Source organism: Aotus nancymaae, unplaced genomic scaffold, assembly GCF_030222135.1.
Source record: "Aotus nancymaae isolate 86718 unplaced genomic scaffold, 86718_ANA_hifiasm-v0.15.2.pri h1tg000014l, whole genome shotgun sequence".
NCBI lineage: Eukaryota > Metazoa > Chordata > Mammalia > Primates > Aotidae > Aotus > Aotus nancymaae.
In genome coordinates, this window is record NW_026988425.1 from 36,323,636 (window position 1) to 36,348,462 (window position 24,827).

General features: G+C 40.2%; 1 protein-coding gene across 13 annotated transcripts in view; it reads right to left on the bottom strand.

Annotated features, from left to right (window-relative positions):
* CPLANE1 (ciliogenesis and planar polarity effector complex subunit 1) overlaps window positions 1–24,827 on the bottom strand; it is a 155,953-nt gene that overhangs the window by 105,194 nt on the left and 25,932 nt on the right. For all 13 annotated transcript variants that reach the window (XM_012460001.3, XM_012460002.3, XM_012460003.3 and 10 more), the window contains 3 exons: window positions 14,479–14,652; window positions 11,067–11,295; window positions 10,178–10,317 (listed from right to left, as the gene is read on the bottom strand). In XM_012460001.3, the coding sequence (XP_012315424.2) occupies window positions 10,178–10,317; window positions 11,067–11,295; window positions 14,479–14,652 (543 nt within the window). The remainder of the gene's footprint in view (window positions 1–10,177; window positions 10,318–11,066; window positions 11,296–14,478; window positions 14,653–24,827) is intronic.

Genomic DNA, 24,827 nt, shown 5'->3' on the forward strand with positions numbered 1-24,827 from the left:
ACAGTGCTGTAATGAACATACTTGTGCATATGTCTTTATAACAGAATGATTTATAATCATTTGGATATATACCCAATAATGGGATTGCTGGGTCAAATGGAATTTATATTTCTAGGTCCTTAAGGAATCACCACACTGTCTTCCACAATGGATGAACTAATTTACACTCCTGCCAACAATGTAAAAGTGTTCCTATTTCTCCACATCCTCTCCAGCATCTGCCGTCTCCAGATTTTTTAATGATCACCATTCTAACTGGCGTGAGATGGTATCTCAATGTAGTTTTGATTTGCATTTCTCTGATGACCAGTGATGATGAGCACTTTTTCATATGCTTATTGGCCTCATATATGTCTTCTTTTGTAAAGTGTCTGTACATATCCTTTGCCCACTTTGGAATGGGTTTGTTTTTTCCTGAAAATCTGTTCTAGCTCTTTGTAGATTCTGGATATTAGCCCTTTGTCAGATGGGTATATCGTAAAAATTTTTTCCCATTCTGTTGGTTGCCAGTTCACTCTAATGATTGTTTCTTTTGCTGTGCAGAAGCTCTGGAGTTTAATTAGATCCCATTTGTCTATTTTGGCTTTTGTTGCCAATGCTTTTTGGTGTTTTAGTCATGAAGTCCTTGCCTATGCCTATGTCTTGTATGGTTTTGCCTAGGTTTTCCTCTAGGGTATTTGTGGTGTTAGGTCTTATGTTTAAGTCTTTAACCCATCTGGAGTTAATTTTAGTGTAAGGTGTCAGGAAGGGGTCCAGTTTCTGCTTTCTGCACATGGCTAGCCAGTTTTCCCAACACCATTTATTAAACAAGGAATCCTTTCCCCATTGCTTGTTTTTGTCAGGTTTGTCAAATATCAGACAGTTTTAGATGTGTGGTGTTGCGTCTGAGGCCACTGTTCTGTTCCATTGGTCTGTATCTGTTTTGGTACCAGTACCATACTGTTTTGATTACTGAAGCCTTGTAGTATAGTCTGAAGTCAAGTAGCGTGATACCTCCACCTTTGTTCTATTTGCTTAGAATTGACTTGGCTATGCGGGCTCTGTTTTGGTTCCATATGAAGTTTAAGGTGGTTTTTTCCAGTTCTGTGAAGAAGGTCATTGGTACCTTGATGGGGACAGTATTGAATCTGTAAATTACTTTGGGCAGTATGGCCATTTTCACAATATTGATTCTTCCTAACCATGAGCATGGAATATTTCTCCAACTGTTTGTGTCCTCTCTTATTTTGTTGAGCAGTGCTTTCTAGTTCTCCTTGAAGAGGTCCTTTACATCCTTTGTTAGTTGTATTCCTAGGTATTTTATTCTCTTTGTAGCAATTGTGAATGGCAGTTCGTTCTTGATTTGGCTCTCTTTTAGTCTGTTATTGGTGTATAGGAATGCTTGTGACTTTTGCACATTGATTTTGCATACTGAGACTTTGCTGAAGTTGCTTATCAGTTTAAGGAGATTTCGGGCTGAGACAATAGGGTCTTCTAAATATACAATCATGTCGTCTGCAAATACAGACAATTTTACTTCCTCCTTTCCTAATTGAATTGAATACCCTTTATTTCTTTTTTTTTTTTTTTTTTTTTTTGAAACGGAGTTTCACTCTCGTTACCCAGGCTGGAGTGCAATGATGCGATCTCGGCTCACCGCAACCTCCGCCTCCTGGGTTCAGGCAATTCTCCTGCCTCAGCCTCCTGAGTAGTTGGGATTACAGGCACGCGCCACCATGCCCAGCTATTTTTTTGTATTTTTAGTAGAGACGGGGTTTCACCATGTTGACCAGAATGGTCTCGATCTCTTGACCTCGTAATCCACCCGCCTCGGCCTCCCAAAGTGCTGGGATTACAGGCGTGAGCCACCATGCCCGGCCCCCTTTATTTCTTTTTCTTGCCTGATTGCTCTGGCTAGAACTTCCAATACCATATTGAATAGGAGTGGTGAGAGAGGGCATCCTTGTCTAGTGCCAGATTTCAAAGGGAATGCTTCCAGTTTTTGCCCATTCAGTATGGCTGTGGGTTTGTCGTAAATAGCTTTTATTTTGAGAAATGTTCCATTGATACCTAGTTTATTGAGAGTTTTTAGCATAAAGGGCTGTTAAATTTTGTCGAGGGCCTTCTCTTCATCTATTAATAATCATGTGGTTTTTGTCTTTGGTTCGGTTTAGGTGGTGAATTACGTTTATAGTCCTGCGTATGTCAAACCAGCCTTGCATCTCCAGGATGAAGCCTACTTGATCGTGATGGATAAGCTTTTTGATGTGCTATTGCAATCGGTTTGCCAGAATTTTATTGAAGATTTTTGCATCTATGTTTTCATCATGGATATTGGACTGAAGTTTTCTTTTCTTGTTGAGTCTCTGCCGGGTTTTGGTATCAGGATGATATTGGTCTCATAAAATGATTTGGGAAGGATTCTCTCTTTTTGGATTGTTTGGAATAGTTTCAGAATGAGTGGTAATAGCTCCTTTTTGTATGTCTGGTAGAATTTGGCTGTGAACCTATCTGGACCTGGGCTTTTTTTGGTTGGTAGGCTGTTGATTGCTGCCTGAACTTCAGCCCTTGTTATTGGTCTATTCAGGGTTTTGACTTCTTCCTGATTTAGGCTTGGGGGGATGCAAGTGTCCAGGAATTTAACCATTTCTTCCAGGCTTATGGGTTTTTGTGCATAAAGTTGTTTGTAGTAATCACTGATGGTGGTTTGTATTTCTGTGGAATCTGTGATGATATCCCCTTTATCATTTTTATTGCATCTATTTGATTCTTCTCCCTTTTCTTTTGTATTAATCTGGCTAGTGGTCTATTTTGTTGATCTTTTCAAAAAACCAGCTCCTGGATTTATTGATTTTTTGAAGGGTTTTTTGTGTCTCTATCTCCTTCAGTTCTGCTCTGATCTTAGTTATGCCTTGTCTTCTGCTAGCTTTTGAGTTTTCTGATCTTGCTCCTCTAGCTCCTTCCATTTTGAAGATAGGGTGTCAATTTGAGATCTATCCTTGCTTCTCATGTGGTCATTTATTGGTATAAATTTTCCTCTTGACACTGCTTTAAATGTGTCCCAGAGATTCTAGTACATTGTGTCTTCATTCTCATTGCTTTTGAAGAACATCTTTACTTCTGCCTTCATTTCATGGTTTATCCAGTCAACATTCAAGAGCCAGTTGTTCAGTTTATGAGTTAGTTTCTGAATTCTGAGTTCTAATTTGATTGCACTGTGGTCTGAGAGACTGTTTGTTATAATTTCCATTCTTTTGCATTTGCTGAGGAGTGATTTACTTCCAATTATGTGGTCAATTTTAGAGTAGGTGCAATGTGGTGCTAAGAATGTATAGTCTGTGGATTTGGGGTGGAGAGTTCCATAAATGTCTATTTGTCCAAGTCTGAGTTCAAGTCCTGAATATCCTTGTTAATTTTCTGTCTCATTGATCTAATATTCACATGGGGTGTTAAAGTCTCCCACTATTATTATGTGGGAGTCAGTCTCTTTGTAGATCATTAAGAACTTGTGACTGGGTGCGGTGGCTCACACCTGTAATGAACTTTGGGAGACCAAGGTGGGCGGAACACGAGGTCAAGAGATTGAGACCATCCTGGCCAACATGGTGAAACCCCATCTCTACTAAAAATACAAGAAAATTAGCTGGGCATGGTGGCACGCACCTGTGGTCCCAGCTACTCAGGAGGCTAAGATGGAAGAATCACTTGAACCCAGGAGGCGGAGGTTGCAGTGAGCCAAGATTGTGCCACTGCACTTCAGCCTGGCGACAGAGCAAGACTCCGTCTCAAAAAAAAAAAAAAAAAAAAGAACTTGCTTTATATATCTGGGAGCTCCTGTATGGGTGCATATATATTTAGGACTGTTAGCTCATTTTGTTGCATTGATCCTTTTACCATTATGTAATGCCCTTCTTTGTCTCTCTTGATCTTTGTTGATTTAAAGTATGTTTTATCAGAGACTAGGATTGCAACTCCTGCTTTTTTCTGCTATCCATTTGCTTGGTAAATCTTCCTTCATCCCTTTATTTTGAGCCTTTGTGTATCCTTGCATATGAGATGGGTTTCCTGAACACAGCACACTGATGAGTTTTGACTTTTTATCCAATTTGCCAGTCTGTGTCTTTTGATTGGGGTGTTTAGCCCATTTACATTTAAGGTTAATATTGTTATCTGTGAATTTGATCCTGCCATTTTGATGCTGGCTGGTTGTTTTGCCCATTAGTTGACGCAGTTTCTTCATTGTGTCGATGCTCTTTACCATTTGGCACGTGTTTGGAGTGGCTGGTACTGGTTGTTCCTATGTTTAATGCTTCTTTCAGGAGCTCTTGTAAAGCAGGCCTTGTGGTGATGAAGTCTCTGAGTAATTGCTTGTTCGTAAAGGATCTTATTTCTCCTTCACTTACAAAGCTTAGTTTGGCAGGATATGAAATTCTGTGTTGAAAGTTCTTTTCTTTAAGGATGTTGAATATTGGCCCCCACTCTCTTCTGGCTTGTAGGGTTTCTGCTGAGAGATCTGCTGTGAGTCTAATGGGCTTCCCTTTGTGGGCAACTTGACCTTTCTCTCTGGCTGCCCTTAGCATTTTTTCCATCATTTCAACCCTGGTGCATCTGATGATTATGTGCCTTAGGGTTGCTATTCTTGAGGAATATCTTTGTGGTGTTCTCTGTATTTCCTGGACTTGAATATTGGGCTGCCTTGCTAAGTTGGGAAAGTTCTCCTGGATAATATCCTGAAGAGTGTTTTTCAGCTTGGATTCATTCTCTCCATCACATTCAGGTACACCTATCAAACGTAGATTAGGCCTTTTCACATAATCCCATATTTCTTAGAGGATTTGTTCATTTCTTTTTCTCTTTTTTCTCTAATCTTGCCTTCTTGGTTTATTTCATTGAGTTGATATTTAATGTCTGATATCCTTTCTTCTGTTTGATCGATTTGACTATTGAAACTTGTGTATACTTCCTGAAGTTCTCATGTTGTGTTTTCAGCTCCATTAGTTCATTTATATTCCTCTCTAAGCTGTTTATTCTCGTTAGCATTTCATCAAACCTTTTTTCAACGTTCTTCGTTTCTTTGCATTGTGTTAGAACATGTTCTTTTAGCTCAGAGAAGTTTCTTATTACCAACCTTCTGAAGCCTGTTTCTGTCAATTCATCAGACTCATTCTCCATCCAGCCTTGTTCCCTTGCTAGTGAGGAGTTGTGATCCCTTGGAGGAGGAGAGGCATTCTGGTTTTGGCTCTTTTCATCCTTTTTGCACTGGTTTTTTCCCATCTTTGTGGATTTATCTACCTGTGGTCTTTGTAGTTGGTGGCTTTCAGATAGAGTCCCTGGACGTCCTTTCTGTTGATGAAGTCATTTCTTTCTGTATCTTAGTTTTCCTTCTAACAGTCAGGCCCCTCTGCTGTAGGACTGCTGTAGGTCCACTCCAGACCCTGCTGGCCTGGGGATCACCTGCAGCAGCTGCAGAACAGTAAGGGCTGCCAGTTTCTTCTTCTGTTATCTCTGTCCCAGAAAGATACCTGCCAGAAGTCAGCCTGAGCTGTCCTTTATGAAGTGTCTCTGGATATACAGGGGTCTGGGAGCTGCTTGAGGAGACAGTCTGTCCCTTATAGGAGCTCAAGTGCTGACCTGTGAGCTCTGCTGTTCCGTTCAGAGCTGCTGGGCAGATACTGAACCGAAGTCTGCTGCAACGGAACTCATAACCACCTTTTTTTCCCAGGTGCTGTCCCGGGAAGGTGGGGCTTTATTTATAAGTTCCTTTCGTGCTTCTGCCTTTTTTCAGAGATGCCGTGCCCAGCAAGGAGGTAGCCTAGTCACAGTCTGCCAGCAGAGGTGTTGCTGAGCTGCTGTGGGCTTTGCCCAGTTGCTGTGTGAACTTCCTTGCAGTTTTCTTTATAGGGGTGTAGTTAGAACTGCCTCAGTAATGGCGGTCTGCCTCGGTAATGGTGGACTGTCTCTGTAGTAGTGGACTGCCTCGGTAGTGGAGTGCCTTGGTAGTGGCAGACTGTCTCGGTAGTGGCGAACGCCCTTCCCCCCACAGAGCTGGACTGTCCCGGGTCCAGCTGTCCTTGCTGTGAAACTCTCAATCCAGAGCATTTCAGATTGCTGGTCTTTGTGGGGGTGGGACCGGCTGAGCCAGATCACCTGGCTCCGTTTCAACCCCTTTTTTTCCAATTGAATGGGCGACTCTGTCTCCCAGGTGTTCCAGTCACCAGTTGAACCAGCGCCCGGATTTGTGTGAGTTTTTGTGCGGAGACCTGCTGCACCAGCTGAAACAGCTGCGCCGGAGACTCGTGGTGCTTTTTCGTCCAGGAATCTCCTGGTCTTTGGGCAGTAAAAATTAGTTTGGAAATGCAGTGACTGCTCACCCTCTGCATTTTCGCTGGGAACTGCAAATCCAGAACTGTTCCTATTCGGCCATCTTGGATCATCCTCTCAACCCTTTGAGTTTTTATTTGCTTGTTGTTTTTGACCTCTGGCAATTCCCCTTATACTCTTTAAAGCTAGGCCTTTAAATGCATATTTTTTATATTTTATCTAGAAACACATTCTACCTATGTATTTATTATGGGAGTTTTCAGGTCATCTAAAACAACATATTGCCAAAACTCAAAGTTCAGACTGGGGATTTTTTAGTCACTTCTTTAAAATCCAACTTTCACATAGTAATATCTTTTCATTAATTAAAACAAAAGAACTGCACAGAAAATTATCAAAGAAAAGTTTATAGTCAGATTTCCAAGTATCATAGGTTCTCTCAAAACAGAAACATTTTAAGTTTTAGAAATCGGAGAGAGATCCAAGTTGGCTGATCACTAGCAGCTCGGGATTGTAGCTCCCAGAGAAAACGCACAGAACGAGAGGACGCCATACTTTCAGACGAATTTTTGTTACCCATGGACCGGAAGATTCCCAGCGGAGGAGCCCCACAGGTCGCCAGGGCGACTCTTGTGGCCGGCGTCACGGTTTTGCCAGCGCCCCAGCGCGGCGGTTCTTGGTGCAGAGTAAACGGGACTGATCGATGTTTGGAGCTCCGGGAAGGCAGAGTCGCCCATTTACCTGATTGAAGAAGGGACTCAAGAGGGAAGCCAGACTGGAGATTCCCGGGCAGAAAAGCACCACCAATCTTGATGCCGCTGTTTTGGCCGGCACAGCGGGTTGCTCGGATTTCAGCGCTGGGAATCAACAAGTTGTACATCCACTCAAGAGACCTAATTTGAAAGTAGGCAATTACAAAGACGACAGGTGGATGAACTCACAATGAAGGGAAGAAACCAGGGTAAAAAGGCTGAGAATACCCAAGATCAGAATGCCTCTCCTTCTACAGGTGATCACAGTTCCTCATCAACAAGAGAACAAGGCCTGATGGAGAACGAGTGCATTCCATTAACAGATTTAGGCTTCAGAAAGTAGATAATAAGGAACTTTAGTGAGCTAAAAGAACATGTTCTAGCCCAATGTAAAGAAATTAAGAACCTTGAAAAAAGGTTTGAAGAAATCCTAATGAGAATAGACAATTTAGAGAGGAATATAAGTGAATTAATGGAACTGAAGAATACAATACGAGAACTCTGTGAAGTATGCACAGGTTTTAACAGTCGAATTGGTCAAGCAGAAGAAAGGATATCAGAGGTCAAAGACCAACTTAATGAAATGAAATGAGAAGACAAGATTAGAGAAGAAAGAGTAAAAAGGAATGAGCAAAGTCTCCAAGAAATATGGGACTATGTGAAAAGACCTAATTTACGATTGATAGGTATACCTGAAAGTCATGAAGAGAATGAATCCAAGTTGGAAAATATTCTTCAGGATATTATTAAGGAAAACTTTCCTAATCTAGTAAGGCAGGACAATACTCAACTCCAGCTAATCCAGAGAACACCACAAAGATATTTCTCAAGTAGAGCAACTCCAAGACACATAATCGCTAGATTCACTAGGGTTGAAATAAAGGAGAAAATTCTAAGGGCAGCTAGAGAGAAAGGTCACGTTACCCATAAAGGGAAGCCTATCAAACTCATAGCAGACCTCTCACCAGAAACCCTACAAACTAGAAGAGAGTGGGGGTCAATATTCAATATCCTCAAAGAAAAGAATTTTCAACCCAGAATCTCATATCCCGCCAAACTAAGCTTTGTAAGCAAAGGAAAAAGAAAATTTTTCGTGAACAAGCAAGCACTCAGCGATTTCATCACCACCAGGCCTGCTTTACAAGAGCTTCTGAAAGAAGCACTACAAACAGAAAGGAACAACCAGTATCAGTCATCCCAAAAACTTACCAAAACATAAAGAGTATCTCTATAATGAAGAATCTACATCAACTAATGGGCAAAATAGCCAGCTAGCATTAAATGACAATATTGAACTCACAAATATTAATATTAACTCTAAATTTAAATGGATTAAATGCCCCAATCAAAGACATAGACAGGTAAATTGAATAAAAAGTCAAAACCCATCGGTACGCTGTATCCAGATCTATTTCACAAGCAATGACATACAAAGACTTAAAACAAAGGGATGGAGGAAGATTCCCCAATTAAATGGAGAGCAAAAAAAAAAGAAAAAAAAAAACAGGAGTTGTAACTTTCGTCTCTCACAAACTAGACTTTAATAGTAACAAAGACTAAAAGAAACAAAGGACATTACATAATGGTAAAAGGATCAATGTAACAACAGGAGTTAATGATTATAAATATATATGCACCCAATACAGGAGCACCCAGATACATAAGACAAGTTCTTAATGACTTATAAAGAGACCTGGACTCCCGCACAATAATAGCGGGAGATTTTGACACCACATTGTTAATATTCGACAGATCAACGACACAGAAAATTAATAGGGACATCTATGATTTGAACTTAGGCCTGGAATAAGTAAACTTCGTGAATATTTATAGAATTCTCCACCCCAGGTCCACAGAACATACATTTTTCTCAATATCACATTACACCTATTTTGAAAGTGACCATATAAAATGGAAAATTGGAAGTAAATCACTCTTCAGCATTTGCATAGCATTTCACAGACTTAAATGAAATATTGGTTGGCTGTTTGTTTGTTATTTTCTTCCCTTATTCCTTCCTGTCTCCATTGTTAAGCACAATTATCAGCATAAAAGAGGTTTTTAATACCTATTTTTAGATTGCATTCCAGCCCGGGCAATAGAGCAAGAATCCTGTTCTCTCTCCCCCTTTTTCTTTCTCTTTCTTTCTCTCATAAAAAATAAATAAATAAATAAATAAATAAATCACGGCAGCTAAGGGAAGATACTAGGAGACCTTGATGCATAATTAATTCTGCCCTGCTTCTTCTTCTTCACTATATAACCAAGACTATAAATAAATAAATAAATAAATATACTAAAAAAAAAAAAAGTTTTAGAAATCTAGAGTTGGAAGTCTCACTCCTTACTGGAGCAATGCACCAATAAAAACAGAGGGGCCTCATAGTTATCCTCGTTTTACCGTTAAATATACAACATTAAATGACTGATTTCATTACTTTTTATCTAAATTTCTCCAACTGTAAAACAGATAAATTTTATATGATTCCTGTGTAAATCTATGTAATACATGTAATATTCTATCATTTTTAATTAATACCATTTTGAACTTTTCAAATAAAAAACTCTATAATTGATGCACTAGGTGAGAGCTGAAATAAATCACTCCTAAGTACCCTTCCAGGTCTGAGATTCTACAGCTGCAAAAGAAAATGATACAAATGAAACGAAATATAGTTAGTGTAAATGTACGTATGAAGGCTACTTTCAACAGTCTCTGAGGTGGCCCTGCTCTACAGGAGAAGTCACAGAGCTGTAACACTGTGGCATCAAGAAAGCTACTTTAATATTAAAAAAAAAAAAAAAGATATGTAAGGAAAATCAGAAAATCATTCAGTTATCAACCCTCATATTTTGAGCCGGCATCAATTTTGGGTGTTCCCATTGTTAAGTATAAATATCATACTTTCATTTTTGGGCAAGGCATGGTGGCTCACACCTGTAATCCCAGCACTTTGGGAAGCCAAGGTGGACAGATCACCTGAGGCCAGGAGTTCAAGACCAGCCTGGCGGTGGAAACCTGTCTCTAGTAAAAATACAAAAATTAGCCAGCTATAGTGGCCCACACCTGTAATCCCAGCTACTTGGGAGGGTGAGGCAGGAGAATACATATATAAATAACATACCTGTAAACTGTTTATATTTTGAGCCCATTTCATTTTTTGTTTCTAAAGAGGCTGGTTGACCTAAAAAACACTGCAGCTTTTCCTGAAAAATCTGTGCTGGAGTCATATTTAGTGGTAGATTCCGACTCTTTTTCTTGGACCTGAAATGACATCACATTAAGGGCAATGAATCCAAATTTTGAAAAAAAAAAAAAAAAAAGATTTCACACATCAAGGACTAAACATGAAAGTTTAAGAAACAATGGAATTTACTTTATCTATCATACATGTAAAAAAGAAATATTCAAGGAAATATTACGATAAGACCCTCCACGATTATGATCCTAATATACTCCCCCATTCTTATTTCTAATTGCTACCCTAAATATGGACTTCACTAACACATAAGTGTGCTCAATAAATGGTTTTGTTTGTTTTGAGACAGGGGCTCACTCTGTTGCCCAGGCTGAAGTGTAATGACATGATCATGGCTCACTGTAGCCTTGACCTCCCGAGCTCAAGTGATCTTCCCACCTGAGCCTCCGAAGTAGTTGGGACCTCAGGCATGGGTCATCACACCTGAGTATTAATACATGTTTTAACACAAATAAGTAAGCCACTGAGCAGTTGAATACAGTAATCACCAACTATATGTGGCTATTTAAATTTAAATTAACTAAAATTAAATTTAAAATTTAATTCTTTGGTCTCACTAGCTGCATCTCAATAGTTACTTGTGGTTAGTGGCTACCATACTGGATGACACATTTCTATTATTGAAAAAAGTTTCCATTGGACAATGCTGAAATAAGGATTCCACATAATATGTAAATACCAGCAATAAGAGAAATATAAAATACTTTACATAGTTCAATTATACTATATCTTAAAATTGCCTCAAAATCCATACCTCATAAAATTGCTATCATGTTTACAGAACAGCTGGAAAGCCACACCAATTGAAACAGATGTCTTCCAGTCTCCAAGTTTATGTGTCAACCACACAGCCTCTGGAACCAGGCCACCAATAAACAGTAATTCAAGTGCATATTCAACTGTCCACACATTAGAGAGCTTCTGATCTCTAACAACACTGGCCACCTTAGAGTGTTGCAGAGGAATAAGTCGAAAGGACTGCTCTGTGAGTAAATTTTTAAAAATTGATTATTACAATCACATCCAAACTCACGCTTCCTTACATGGGTATATTTATCTCTTCAATCAGTATTATCTACTAAACTCCACCAGGAAGATATGCATAAAATGGGTTAAAGTAATACTCAATATGCCCTAGAACACTTTTAACACTGAAGAATATGCCTCACTCATGGGTCACGAAACAAATACCAGCATTATTTTAAAAATGAAACAGAAGAAAGAAAAAACACAACGGAGTAGAAAGTATTAGACACAAAGTTAAATATTGTTTAATGAAACTTTTGTGTCAGGTAATATGTAAATACATACAAAAAACATATCTACTAAACTATTGGTTCACAATGTACAATTTATTACCACAACATGGGTTACAACGTGGAATTTGTTACTGTGGGATGCTCAGAAATACATGTTTATTTCTCATACTAGATTATGAAATGTAGAAAACAGAGACTACATTTTATCTGATTTTGTGTTACCCACAGTGTTATGCAATAAAAGACTAATTTGAGGTAACAAGCATATTAAGTGTTCAATATTAGTGTCAATTAGGAAGTAGAAAAGTGTGATTTTCCATAATCCTGACAAATAAGATTATCATCTGGCCTGGGATTTAATACAAAAGGGTAATATCATTCCCTCTGGCCTTCTGTCCCTTTCCTTAATTGAAGTAACTTGATGAAGCAACTTGAAAATAGAATAAAAGAAATGTTATTAAAAAACACGTTGATGGGATTTTTACTCATTCTCTCAAAATTTTTACTCATTCTCTCAAAAAGTGGTAAATAGCAATCGTGAGCTTCTCTGTTCCTTGAAATGGTTAGTTTCTCACATGACTTACAAAGGCTATGCCTACAGCAAGAATTAACATTTTAGCTCTCTGACAAACACATCTGGAAAACAAAAAAGTTTTCAACCACTTGGATGTACGATTTTGCATAAGCAAAGGAGCCAGGAGACTGGCTATATTTTTCCTATTTTTATTCACTATGAGCAAGGCACTATACAATTAAAATAACTTGAATAATTTAATTTTCTGAAAATTTTACTACTTTCACACAGTAAAAAAGTCCACCACTTTTTAAAATATCACACCAAATAAGCAACTCAAATCCCTAATACTGATTTCTGCTTAAAAAAATTCTGATTAGAAAAATAAACATGAAATGTATATGTATCCTGAGACATTCACAGAACATGAGTTTGAACACATAATTCAAAATCTATGGTTCTATGACTGATTATATTTGCGGACCACTTGCTGCCGTCTTTTTTAAGCTTCTAATTATATTTTAACTTCTACTACTCTAAGCTAGGTGTGCCTTGTACATACATATCAGTTCATGTATACTCTTGCTTTAAGCCCTCCAACAGCTTCCCATAATACTTAAAAATCAGATTTCTTAACATGGCTTACATCCTCTGGCCCATTTACTGAATGCAACTCATACCACTCTCTCCTTCTTCCTCTAGTTTTTTTTGTTTTTTGTTTGTTTGTTTCTTTGTTTTTTTGAGACAAGAGTCTTGCTCTGTCACCCAAGCTGGAGTGAACTCACTGCAATCTCTGCCACCTGGGCTCAAGCAATCCTCCTGCCTCAGCCTTCCAACTAACTGAGAATCTCAGGTACATGTCACCATGCCGGGCTAATTTTTCTATTTTTTGTAGAGACAAAGTTTCACAATGTTGCCCAGGCTAGTCTCAAACTCCTGGACTCAAGCGATCCGCCTGGCCTCCCAAAGTGCTGGGATTACAGGCATGAGCCACCATGTCCTCTAGTCCTCCCCCTTTAGCATACAGCCACACAGATCTTTGAGTTTCTCAAACACATCAAGCTTGCTCTTGCCCTGGGGCTTTTATACAAACTCAGGTTAGAATGCTCTGTGCCTTGATATACCTAACTCTTCCTTGTTATTAAGAGTTCAGCTTAACTTTCACCTCCTCAGAGAGCTCCTTCTGAAAATTCCCAGTCTAAAATTGCGTTGCTCTATTTTAATTCTCTCCATAACAATTATCACCATTTGATATATCTTGTTTATATATTTAATTTTCTGTTTCAACATATTAGATGTAAACCCCATAAAAGTACTTTATCATTTTGTTCATGGCAATTAGGATAAATCTGTTTCATATATTAAAAAGAAAAACTACAAATGTTTTTGTATTGTCGGTTTCATGTGGCACAAGCTAATATATTTGCAGCACCAAGAATACTGTGTAGCACATAGCAGGCACTTAATAAAAAATAGAATAAACGAATATCATAGAAATTTGTGTACATGTTTATATCCACGAGAGCAGGGCAGTTATCTAGCATAGGATTAGATGCATTTTGACCATACTAATGAAATTATTAAATTTAAAAAGTAAATGGTACAAATAAAATCATAAACCATCCAAATAAAATTAAATACTAAATTAGCAAGCTCAATATTTGTTAAATTTCTACATTTTGACATAAATGAAGGTGGCAGCTCTTTCACTTTAAAAATTGAAACTGTAGCTGGGCATAGGGGTGCACACCTACATTCCCTACAACTTGGGAGGTTGAGGCAGTTAAAATCATTTGGCCGGACAAGGTGGTGCACACCTGTAATCCCAGCAGGAAGGCCAAGACAGGTGGATCACCTGAGGTCAGGAGTTCGAGACCAGCCTAACATGGTGAAACCTCATCTCTACTAAATACAAAAAATTAGCCAGGCATGGTGGCGCATGCCTATAATCCCAGCTACTGGGTGGTTGAGACAAGAGAATCACTGGAACCCAGGAGGTGGAGGTTGTAGTGAGCCAAGATCACGCCATTGCACTACAGCCTGGTCAAGAAGAGTGAAACTCTGTCTCAAAAAAAAAAAATAGTTTGAGGCAAGGAGTTCAAAACCAGCTTGAGTAACACAGCAAGATCCCATCCCTAGAAAATTAATTAAAATTTAAAAATGCAAACTTTATAAAGATCAACTTGTCCATTTTGTGATTTTAAAAAATCCATATTCAATAAAAATAAATCTAAGCCATTATTTTTCTCAGATTCTATTCATTCACAAATAGCTCCTATGTTTCAGGTACTATGCTAGAACAGAATCATTTCCTAATGGCCTCCGTATACTATGATTTTAAATATTATGTGCAATACAAAAAAAGTTTAGAAAGGATTTATTTACCATATTACCTGTTTTAATATGAAGTGGAGGAAGAACATTCACATGGTGAGGTGGCAAAATGCAAAGCTGCTGATTGGTGAAATAGGCAGCCATGAAACGAGCCATGGACCGGACAACTCTCACTGCTGCCTCAGGATGAACACCAACCGTCATTCCACACTCAAAATGAGACTTCACAGCACCTAAGGAATACAGCAATAACCTAAGAAGACTGTGGTCAACTACCAAAAGTATTAATATTTAAGTTCCCAACATTACACAAAAAGAAAATTGTAACATTTTTTTCTGAGATGAGCACCTATGGCCTACACAAGCTGAGTTATAATAGGTACCATACTTCTTGAAGACAATAAAAACAATTACAGTTGACCCTTCACAGGATGAACTTCACAGGTCTGAACTGCACAAATCCACTTATATGTAGATTTGTTTTCATAAGTATACTAGAAAATGTTTTGGAGATTTGTGACAATTTGAAAAAACTTGTAGGCATACCACATAACCTAGAAATATATATATATTAAAAAAAGGAAAAAGGTATGTCATGAATATAAAAAATATATGTAGATTATTATTTTATCATTTAGTACTATAAAATATATATAAATTATAAAAAGTTAAAATTTATCAAAATCGGCTGGGTACAGTAGCTCACATCTATAATTCCAGAACTTTGGGAGGACAAGGTGGGCAGATGACTAGAGCTCAGGAGTTCGAGACCAGCCTGGGCAACATAGTGAAATCCCATTTCTACAAAAAAATACAAAAAATACAAAAAAAATTAACTGGGCATGGTGGTGTGCACTGATAGTCCCAGCCACTTGGGGCACTGAGGTAGGAGGATCGCTTGAGCCTGGGAGGTAAAGACAGTGAACTGAGATAGTGCCAGTACACTCCAGCCTAAGTGAAGCTAGACAGACCCTGACTCAAAAAAAAATTATCAACATTTACACAAACATTTATAGGCCATATATGGTACTGTTCAGTCAAGAGAAATGTAAACACACACAGAGTATTAAATAACTGCATAAAATTCATTGTAGTTCCTACTGTACCACTGTATTAATTTTGTAGCTAGTTCTTGTTGCTATTTTGAGGAGCTAAAGTGTTGCAAGTATTTGCTTAAAATGCTGTGTGATGATATTCACCTCTGTATGAGCAGTTCACCTCTCCAGTAAAGTGCATAGGGCAGTAAAAAGCAATCTCACAATTCTTAGGTAGTTCTCATCACATTTAGTGCAATACCACAAACCCTGCATAACACCACAGGACCTGCAGGAAGTACCACTAGAGATCCTGGAAATGTTCTAAATAAGCAGGAAAAATTCATGACATTACAAGCAAAAGTTGAATTGCTTGAGACATACCATGGATTGAGGTCTGCAGCTACTGTTGTCCACCATTTCAGATAAGTCATCTTGGAAACACATAACGTAAACTTGTGAACTTGTGGTATCAATAAATATACTACAATACTGGAAATATATTTTCCCTTACAGTTTTTTCTTTTTTTGAGATGGAGTTTCGCTCGTTGCCCAGGCTGGAGTGCAATGGTTCAATCTCAGCTCACCACAACCTCTGCCTCCTGGGTTCAAGCAATTCTCCTGCCTCAGCCTCCCGAGTAGCTGGGATTACAGGCATGTACCACCACACCTGGCTAATTTTGTATTTTTAGTAGAGACAGGGTTTCTCCATGTTGGTCAGGCTGGTCTCGAACTCCCGATCTCAGGTAATCTGCCCACCTCGGCCTCGCAAAGTGCTAGGATTACAGGCATGAGCCACCGTGCCAGGCCTCTTACAATTTTCCGTGTGTGTGTGTGTGTGTGTGTGTGTGTGTGTGTGTGTGTGTGTTGCTATAATACAATACCTGAGAACAATTTTCTTAATACAACTTTTCTTTCTCTAGCTTTCTTTATTCTAAAAATATAGTATATAATATATACAACATACAAAATATGTGTTAATCAACTGTTTATGTTACCACTAAGGCTTCCAGTAAACAATAGGCTATTCATGGTTAAGTTTTTAGGGAGTCAAGTTATACGCAAATTTTTGACAGCTGGGGGTGTCAGTGCTCCTAACCCGTGATGTTCAATGGTCAACTGCAGTTAGTAATTATGTGCACATACACCTAAGAACTATGCACAAGTTTTTTTGTTATTGTTGTTGTTGTTTTTTGGGACAGAGTCTCATGTAGCCTAGGCTGGAATGCAGTGGCGCAATCTCAGCTCACTGAAATCTCCGCCTCCTGGTTCCCGGTTCAAGCAATTCTCCTGTCTCGGCCTCCTGCCCAGCTAATTTTTGTATTTTTAGTAGAGACAGGGTTTCACCACGTTGGTCAGGCTGGTCTTGAATTCCTGACCTGTGATTTGCACACCTCGGCCTCCCAAATTGCTGGGATTACAGACATGAGCCATCACGCCCAGCCTTTAAATTTTATTTTTTAAATGGAAATACCTACCCAAAACAACCCAGTCATGATGGCCTTGCAAGCTTAGAATTTCATTATTTATTTTGTTTTTGTTTTTCCTTCCCTTTCCCTTTTTTTTTTTTTTTTAAGATAAAGGGGGCAGGGCTTACTACAAAAATAATCTAAAAAGAACTTAAACAGGGATTTTTTTTTTTTTTTTGAAACAGACTCTTGCTCTGTCATCCATGCCAGAGTGTAGTGGTATAATCTCAGCTCACTGCAACCTCTGCCTCCAGGGTTTAGGCCACCTTCCGGCCTCAGCCTCCTGAGTAGCTGGGATTATAGGCATATGCCACCATGCCCAATTAATTTTTTTGTATTTTCTTGGTCAAGATGGGGTTTCGCCATGTTGGCCAGGCTGGTCTTGAACTCCTGAGCTCAAGTAATCAGGCCACCTCAACCTCCCAAATTGCTGGGATTACAGGTGTGAACCACCATGCTTGACCCAAGTTTTGTTTTTTTTTTTGAGACAGAGTCTTGATCTGTCGCCCAGGCTGGAGTGCAGTGGCACGATCTCGGCTCACTGCAACCTCCGCCTCCCAGTTCAAGTGATTCTTCTGCCTCAGTCTCCCGAGGAGCTGGGACTACAAGCACACACCACCATGCCCAACTAATTTTTGTATTTTTAGTAGAAATGGGGTTTCACCATCTTGGTCAGGATGGTCTCGATCTCCTGACCTCGTGATCTGCCCACTTTGGCCTTCCAAAGTGCTGGGATTACAGGGGTGAGCCACTACACCCAGCCCCAACCCAAGATTCTTAATGCTTTTGTCTGTACCATTAGATACTCCTATTAGTAATAACAGCTCACTAGTACAAGATTTTTGGGGGAGGTAGCAGCAAAAACAAAGTTTGGGGTGGGCTGGGCACAGTGGCTCATGTCTAATCCCAGCACTATGGGAGGTCAAGGTGGGAGGATCACTTGAGTCAGTCCAGGAGTTTGAAACCAGCCTGGGCAACATGGAGAAACCCCATCTCTACAAAAAATACAAAAATTAGCCAGATGTGGTAGCATGTGCCTATAGTCCCAGCTTCTCAGTAGGCTGAGGCAGGAGGATCACTGGATCACTTGAGCCTGGGGGGGTTGAAGCTGCTGTGAGCTGTGATCACGCCACTGCACTCTAGCCTAGGTGACAGAGCGAGGTCCTGTCTCTCTCTCTCTCACACACACACACACACACACACAAACAAACACACAAATGTATGGGGTGAAGGGAGAGGGCTAGAGAACAGGTAGGCAGAAGAGTCACATCAAAATTTCTGGCATAACTCTGATACACACTAGCAGGAGCAAAGGACATGAATCATTTCCACTTGAGAATCAAAACTCAGTAATAATATAACCTGGCATTCACAAATTTGAAAATAAGTTAATTCAAAATTACTAAATACTGTATAGACAAATACGAGGATCACATTGGTTGTTATGAAGCGTATGGCACCGACAACACAGAAAGGTAACTTTCTTTTCCAGAAGTGAACTGGCATATATTCATGAGAAATTAAGTTTTACATGCGTATAGATTTCTGTCTTGTTCATTTTATGTCCCAGCATCTAGGACTTCTCCTCTCATATAGTAGGCACTCAAAGGAATATTGCTAATAAATATTGTTAATTAATGTTAGCTGGTTTCTTTTTTAAATAAAAGGAATTGAGAAAATTTTGTTAGCCTTCAAGCAGTAGTCTTAATTTAGTCACTGTAATATTTGGAAAAAAAATCATACTATTTCTTCACATTCAAGTTAAAGATAAATGTGTAAGAATTTTTTTCTCCTGGGTAAAACTGACTGTAGGAATTATACAAAGGAAAGAGTTTTCAGTAATCTTAATCATGCAAAACTCAGGAATCAGCCTCTTAAATACAAGTGACCTGATGATAAAAGTTATTGTCACTGAATAAAGCTGTATCAATTCAAAAGTTAAAAAAATTTTGAAAGTATAACTCTTGACCAGATGCGGTGGCTCACACCCGTAATCCCAGCCCTTTGGGAGGCCAAGGCAGGTGGATCACCTGAGGTCACAGGAGTTCGAGACCAGCCTGGCCAACATAGTGAAACTCTGTCTCTACTAAAAATACAAAAAATTAGCTGGGCATGGTGGTATACACTTGTAATCCCAGCTACTAGTGAGGCTGAGGTAGGAGAATCACTTGAACCCAAGAAGTGGAGGTTGCAATGAGCCAAGATTGTACCATTGTACCCAGCCTGGGTGACAAAGTGAGATTCCATTTGAAAAAAAAAAAATTAAAAGAAAAAGAACATAATTCTGTATAGGGTGCAGTGATAATGTTAATAACAGAAACCCAGCCAGGCGTCGTGGCTCATGCCTATAATCCCAGCACTTTGGGAGGCCAAGGTGGGCAGATCACCTGAGGTCAGGCATTCGGTACCAGCCTGACCAACATGGTGAAACCCTGTCTCTACTAAGAATACAAAAAAATTAGCCGGGCATGGTGGCAGAAGCCTGTAATCCCAGCTACTCAAGAGACTGAGGCAGGAGAATCGCTTGAACCCAGGAGGCGGAGGTTACAACCAGCCAAGATCATACCACTGCACTGCAGCCTAAGTGAGAAGAGTAAAACTTCATCTAAAAAAAAATAAAAATAAAAAAAAAAATAGAAACTCTAATAAAAATTAAATTATAACCATAGACAATTACTTGATAAGGTAAGTGTGCAGAAATGAACTACCATAGCATGCATGACTGCTTGAAATACTTGCTTGTAAGGTTAGTCCTTGGCTGGCATCTGGGACTTGGATTTTGGGAGGATTTCCACCATCCTAACTGGTAAGAGGAGCTCACTGAACCTAAACTGTTTGTATAAACAATGTAGTTTATGCTGAACATCTGTTTTCCCTCTGAGAGTGTAGAATTTTGGTTTGTACTAAGGCAGAAGGGGTCTATGTGACCAGCCCTCAATCAAAAACCCCAAGCACTGAGGTTCTAATGAGCTTCCCTAGTAGACTATATCCTAGATGTGTTGTCACACCTTGTCACTGAGGGAATTAGGGACATCCTGTGTGACTCTACTGGGAGAGGATTCATAGAAGCTTATTCCTGGTTTTCTTCAGACTTCATCCTATGCACTTTAGGATTTTCCCTTTGCTGATTTTGCTCTGTTTCCTTTCACTGTAATAAGTCACAGCTATGAGTACAACTATATGCTAAGTCTTGGGAGTTCTCCTAATAAGCCATCAAATCTGGGGAGTAGTTATGGGATCTGCAACCCAGTAAGTATATGCTTAATATATTTTAAGCAATTATCATTAAAAATTAAAACAAGGCCGGGCACAGTGGCTCACGCCTGTAATCCTAGCACTTTGTGAGGCTGAGGCAGGCAGATCATGAGGTAAGGAATTCGAGACCAGCGTGACCAACACAGTGAAACCCCATCTCTGCTAAAAATACAAAAATCAGCCAGGCTTGGTGGCGCACACCTGTAATCCCAGCTACTCAGGAGGCTGAGGCAAGAGAACTGCTTGAACCGGGAGGTGGAGGTTGCAGTATGCCAAGATCACCCCACGGCACTCTAGCCTGAGCAACAAGAGTGAAACTCTTACTCAAAAAATAATAATAATAAGGAGAGATCCAAGATGGCTGGTTAGGAGGAGCTCGGGATTGCAGGTCCGAGTGAAAGCGCAGAGGGTGAGCGGAGGCCGCATTTCCAGACGGATTTTTACTGCCCACAGACCAGGAGATTCACAGGTGGAGGAGCCCCATGGGTCGCCAGCACCGCTGTTTTGGCCAGCGCGGCTGTTTGGCCTGCACCCTGGCGCAGCGGTTCCCAATGCAGAGTGAGCGAGACTGAGTCCCCTCTTAGCCAGGAAGGGGAGATGAAACGGGGAGTCAGGCCAGGAGATTCCCAGGCAAAAAAGCAGGAATCTCAGAGCCGCGGTTTCAGTCGACGCAGCGGCTCCCGGTGCAGAGCAAACAAGACGGTGTCCCCTCTTAGCCAGCAAGGGGAGCTGAAACAGGGAGCCAGGCCAGGAGATTCCCGGGCAAAAAAGCGCCATGAAGCTCAGAGCCGCGGTTGCAGCCGACACAGCGGCTCCCAGTGCGGAGTAAACAAGATGGTGTCCCCTCTTAGCCAGCAAGGGGAGCTGAAGCAGGGAGCCAAGCCAGGAGATTCCCGGGGAAAAAAGCGCCACGAATCTCAGAGCTGCAGTTTCAGCCGGTGCAGTGGGTCGCCGCACGGGAAATCACACAGGTCCCGGCGCCTATTTGACAGGCGACCAGGTCACCTGGTAGAGAGCCGACCGTTCAACTAAAAAACAAAAGGCTCTGAGGCAGGGAGCCAGGTGACCAGGCCCAGCTGGTCCGACCCCGACAAAAACAAAAAAATAGCAATTGGAAACGCTCTGGGTTGACTTTCACGGCAAACACAACTGAACCCGGGACGGTCCAGCTCTGTGGAGGAGGGGCGTCTGCCATTACGGAGGCACCCTGCAGTTCCCGAGGCAATCTGCCATCGCCAAGGCAACACGCCACTACACAGAGTGCGTCACTACAGAGGCGGGCCAACATAGCAGAAGCAGTTCTAACTACACCCATATAAACAGGACTGCAGGGAAGTCCACACGGCAGCTGGGTGGAGCCCACAGCAGCTCAGCAAAGCCTCTGCAGGCTGAGTGCAACTAGGCTGCCACCTTGTGGGCAGGGAAAACGGCAGTGGCACAGCGGAAACACATAAAGCCCTAACTCCCTGGGACAGAACACATGGGGGGAAGAAAAGGGGGTTTATGAGTTCTGCTGCTGCAGACTTAAACTTACCAAAATCAGAAAGTCAGCAAATACAAAGTAAACAGATGGATAAATCCACAAAGATGGGAAGAAACCAGCGCAAAAAGGATGAAAACACCCGAAACGAGAACACCTCTCCTCCTACAAGGGATCACGACTCCTCACCAGCAAGGGAACAAGACTGGATGGAGAATGAGTGTGATGAAATGACAGAATCAGCTTTCAGAAAGTAGATAACAAGAAACTTCCGTGAGCTAAAAGAACATGTTCTAACCCAATGCAAAGAAATTAAGAACGTTGAAAAAAGACTTGACGAAATGCTAACAAGAATGGACAACTTAGAGAGGAATATGAGTGAATTGATGGAGCTGAAAAACACAACACGAGAACTTCGCAAAACATGCACAAGTTTCAACAGCCGAATTGACCAAGCAGAAGAAAGGATATCAGAGGTTGAAGATCAACTCAATGAAATAAAACGAGAAGGCAAGATTAGAGAAAACAGGGTAAAGAGGAATGAACAAAGTCAACAAGAAATATGGGACTATGTGAAAAGACCTAATCTACGTTTGATAGGTGTACCCAAATGTGACGAAGGGAATGCATCCAAGCTGGAAAATACTCTTCAGGATATTATCCAGGAAAACTTCCCCAACCTAGCAAGGCAGGCCAATATTCAAGTCCAGGAAATACAGAGAACACCACAAATATATTCCTCTAGAAGAGCAACCCCAAGGCACATAATCGTCAGATACACCAGGGTTGAAATGAAGGAGAAAATGCTAAGGGCAGCCAGAGAGAAAGGTCGGATTACCCACAAACAGAAGCCCATCAGACTCACAGCAGATCTCTCAGCAGAAACCCTACAAGCCAGAAGAGAGTGGGGGCTGATATTCAACATCCTTAAAGAAAAGAACTTTCAACCCAGAATTTCATATCCAGCCAAACTAAGCTTCATAAGTGAAGGAAAAATAAAATCCTTTGTGAACAAGCAAGTACTCAGAGATTTCATCACCACCAGACCGGCTTTACAAGAGCTCCTGAAGGAGGCACTACACATAGAAAAGAACAACCAGTACCAGCCACTCCAAAAACGCACGAAATGGTAAAGAGCATCAACACAATGAAGAATCTGCATGAACCAACGGGCAAAACAGCCAGCTAGCATCAAAATGACAGGATCAAATTCGCACATAACAATATTAACCCTAAACATAAATGGACTAAATGCCCCAATCAAAAGACACAGACTGGCAAATCGGATAAAAAGCCAAAACCCATCAGTGTGCTGTATCCAGGAAACCCATCTCACATGCAAGGATACACAAAGGCTCAAAATAAAGGGATGGAGGAAGATTTACCAAGCAAATGGAGACCAAAAAAAAGGAGGAGTTGCAATTCTCATCTCTGATAAAATAGACTTCAAAGCCACAAAGATCAAAAGACATAAAGAAGGACATTACATAATGGTAAAAGGATCAACGCAACAAGAAGAGCTAACGATCCTAAATATATATGCACCTAATACAGGAGCACCCAGATACATAAGGCAAGTTCTTAAAGACTTGCAAAGAGACTTAGACTCCCACACAATAATAGTGGGAGACTTCAACACACCATTGTCAACATTAGACAGATCAACGAGACAGAATATTAACAAGGATATCCAGGACTTGAACTCAGACCTGGAACAAGCAAACCTAATAGACATTTACAGAACTCTCCACCCCAAATCCACAGAATATACATTCTTCTCAGCACCACATCACACCTACTCTAAAATTGACCATATAATTGGAAGTAAATCACTCCTCAGCAAATGCAAAAGAATGGAAACCATAACAAACAGTCTCTCAGACCACAGTGCAATCAAGTTAGAACTCAGAATTCAGAAACCAACCCAGAACCGCACAGCTTCATGGAAAATGAACAACTTTCTCCTGAATGTTGACTGGATAAACAATGAAATGAAGGCAGAAATAAAGATGTTCTTCGAAACCAACAAGAACGAAGACACCACATACCAGAATCTCTGGGACACATTTAAAGCAATCTCTAGAGGAAAATATATAGCAATAAGTGCCCACATGAGAAGAGAGGAGAGATCTAAAATTGACACCCTATTGTCAAAATTGAAAGAACTACAGGAGCAAGATAAAAAAAACTCAAAACCTAGCAGAAGATAAGAAATAACTAAGATCAAAGCAGAATTGAAGGAGATAGAGACACAAAAAAAAACACAAAAAAATCAATAAATCCGGGAGCTGGTTTTTTGAAAAGATCAACAAAATAGAGAGACCACTAGCCAGATTAATACAAAAGAAAAGAGAATAACCAAATAGATGCAATAAAAAATGATAAAGGGGATATCACCACAGATGCCACAGAAATTCAAACCATCATCAGAGATTATTACAAACAACTCTATGCACATAAACTAGAAAACCTGGAAGAAATGGATAAATTCCTGGACAGTTGCCTCCTCCCAAGCCTAAACCAGGAAGAAGTCGAAACCTTGAATAGACCAATAACAAGGTCTGAAGTCGAGGCAGCAATTAAGAGCCTACCACCCAAAAAAAGCCCAGGTCCAGATGGGTTCACAGCCAAATTCTACCAGACATACAAAGAGGAACTGGTACCATTCCTTCTGAAACTATTCCAAATAATCCAAAAAGAGGGAATCCTTCCCAAATCATTTTATGAGACCAACATCATCCTAATACCAAAACCCGGCAGAGACTCAACAAGAAAAGAAAACTACAGGCCAATATCCATGATGAACATAGATGCAAAAATCTTCAATAATACTGGCAAACCGATTGCAACAGCACATCAAAAAGCTTATCCACTATGATCAAGTAGGATTCATCCCGGGGATGCAAGGCTGGTTCAACATACACAAGTCTCTAAACATAATTCACCACATAAACAGAAACAAAGACAAAAACCACATGATTATCTCAATTGATGCAGAGAAGGCCTTCGACAAAATTTAACAGCCCTTTATGCTAAAAACTCTCAATAAACTAGATATCGACGGAACGTATCTCAAAATAATAAAAGTTATTTACGACAAACCAACAGCCAATATCATACTGAATGGGCAAAAACTGGAAGCATTCCCTTTGAAATCTGGCACTAGACAA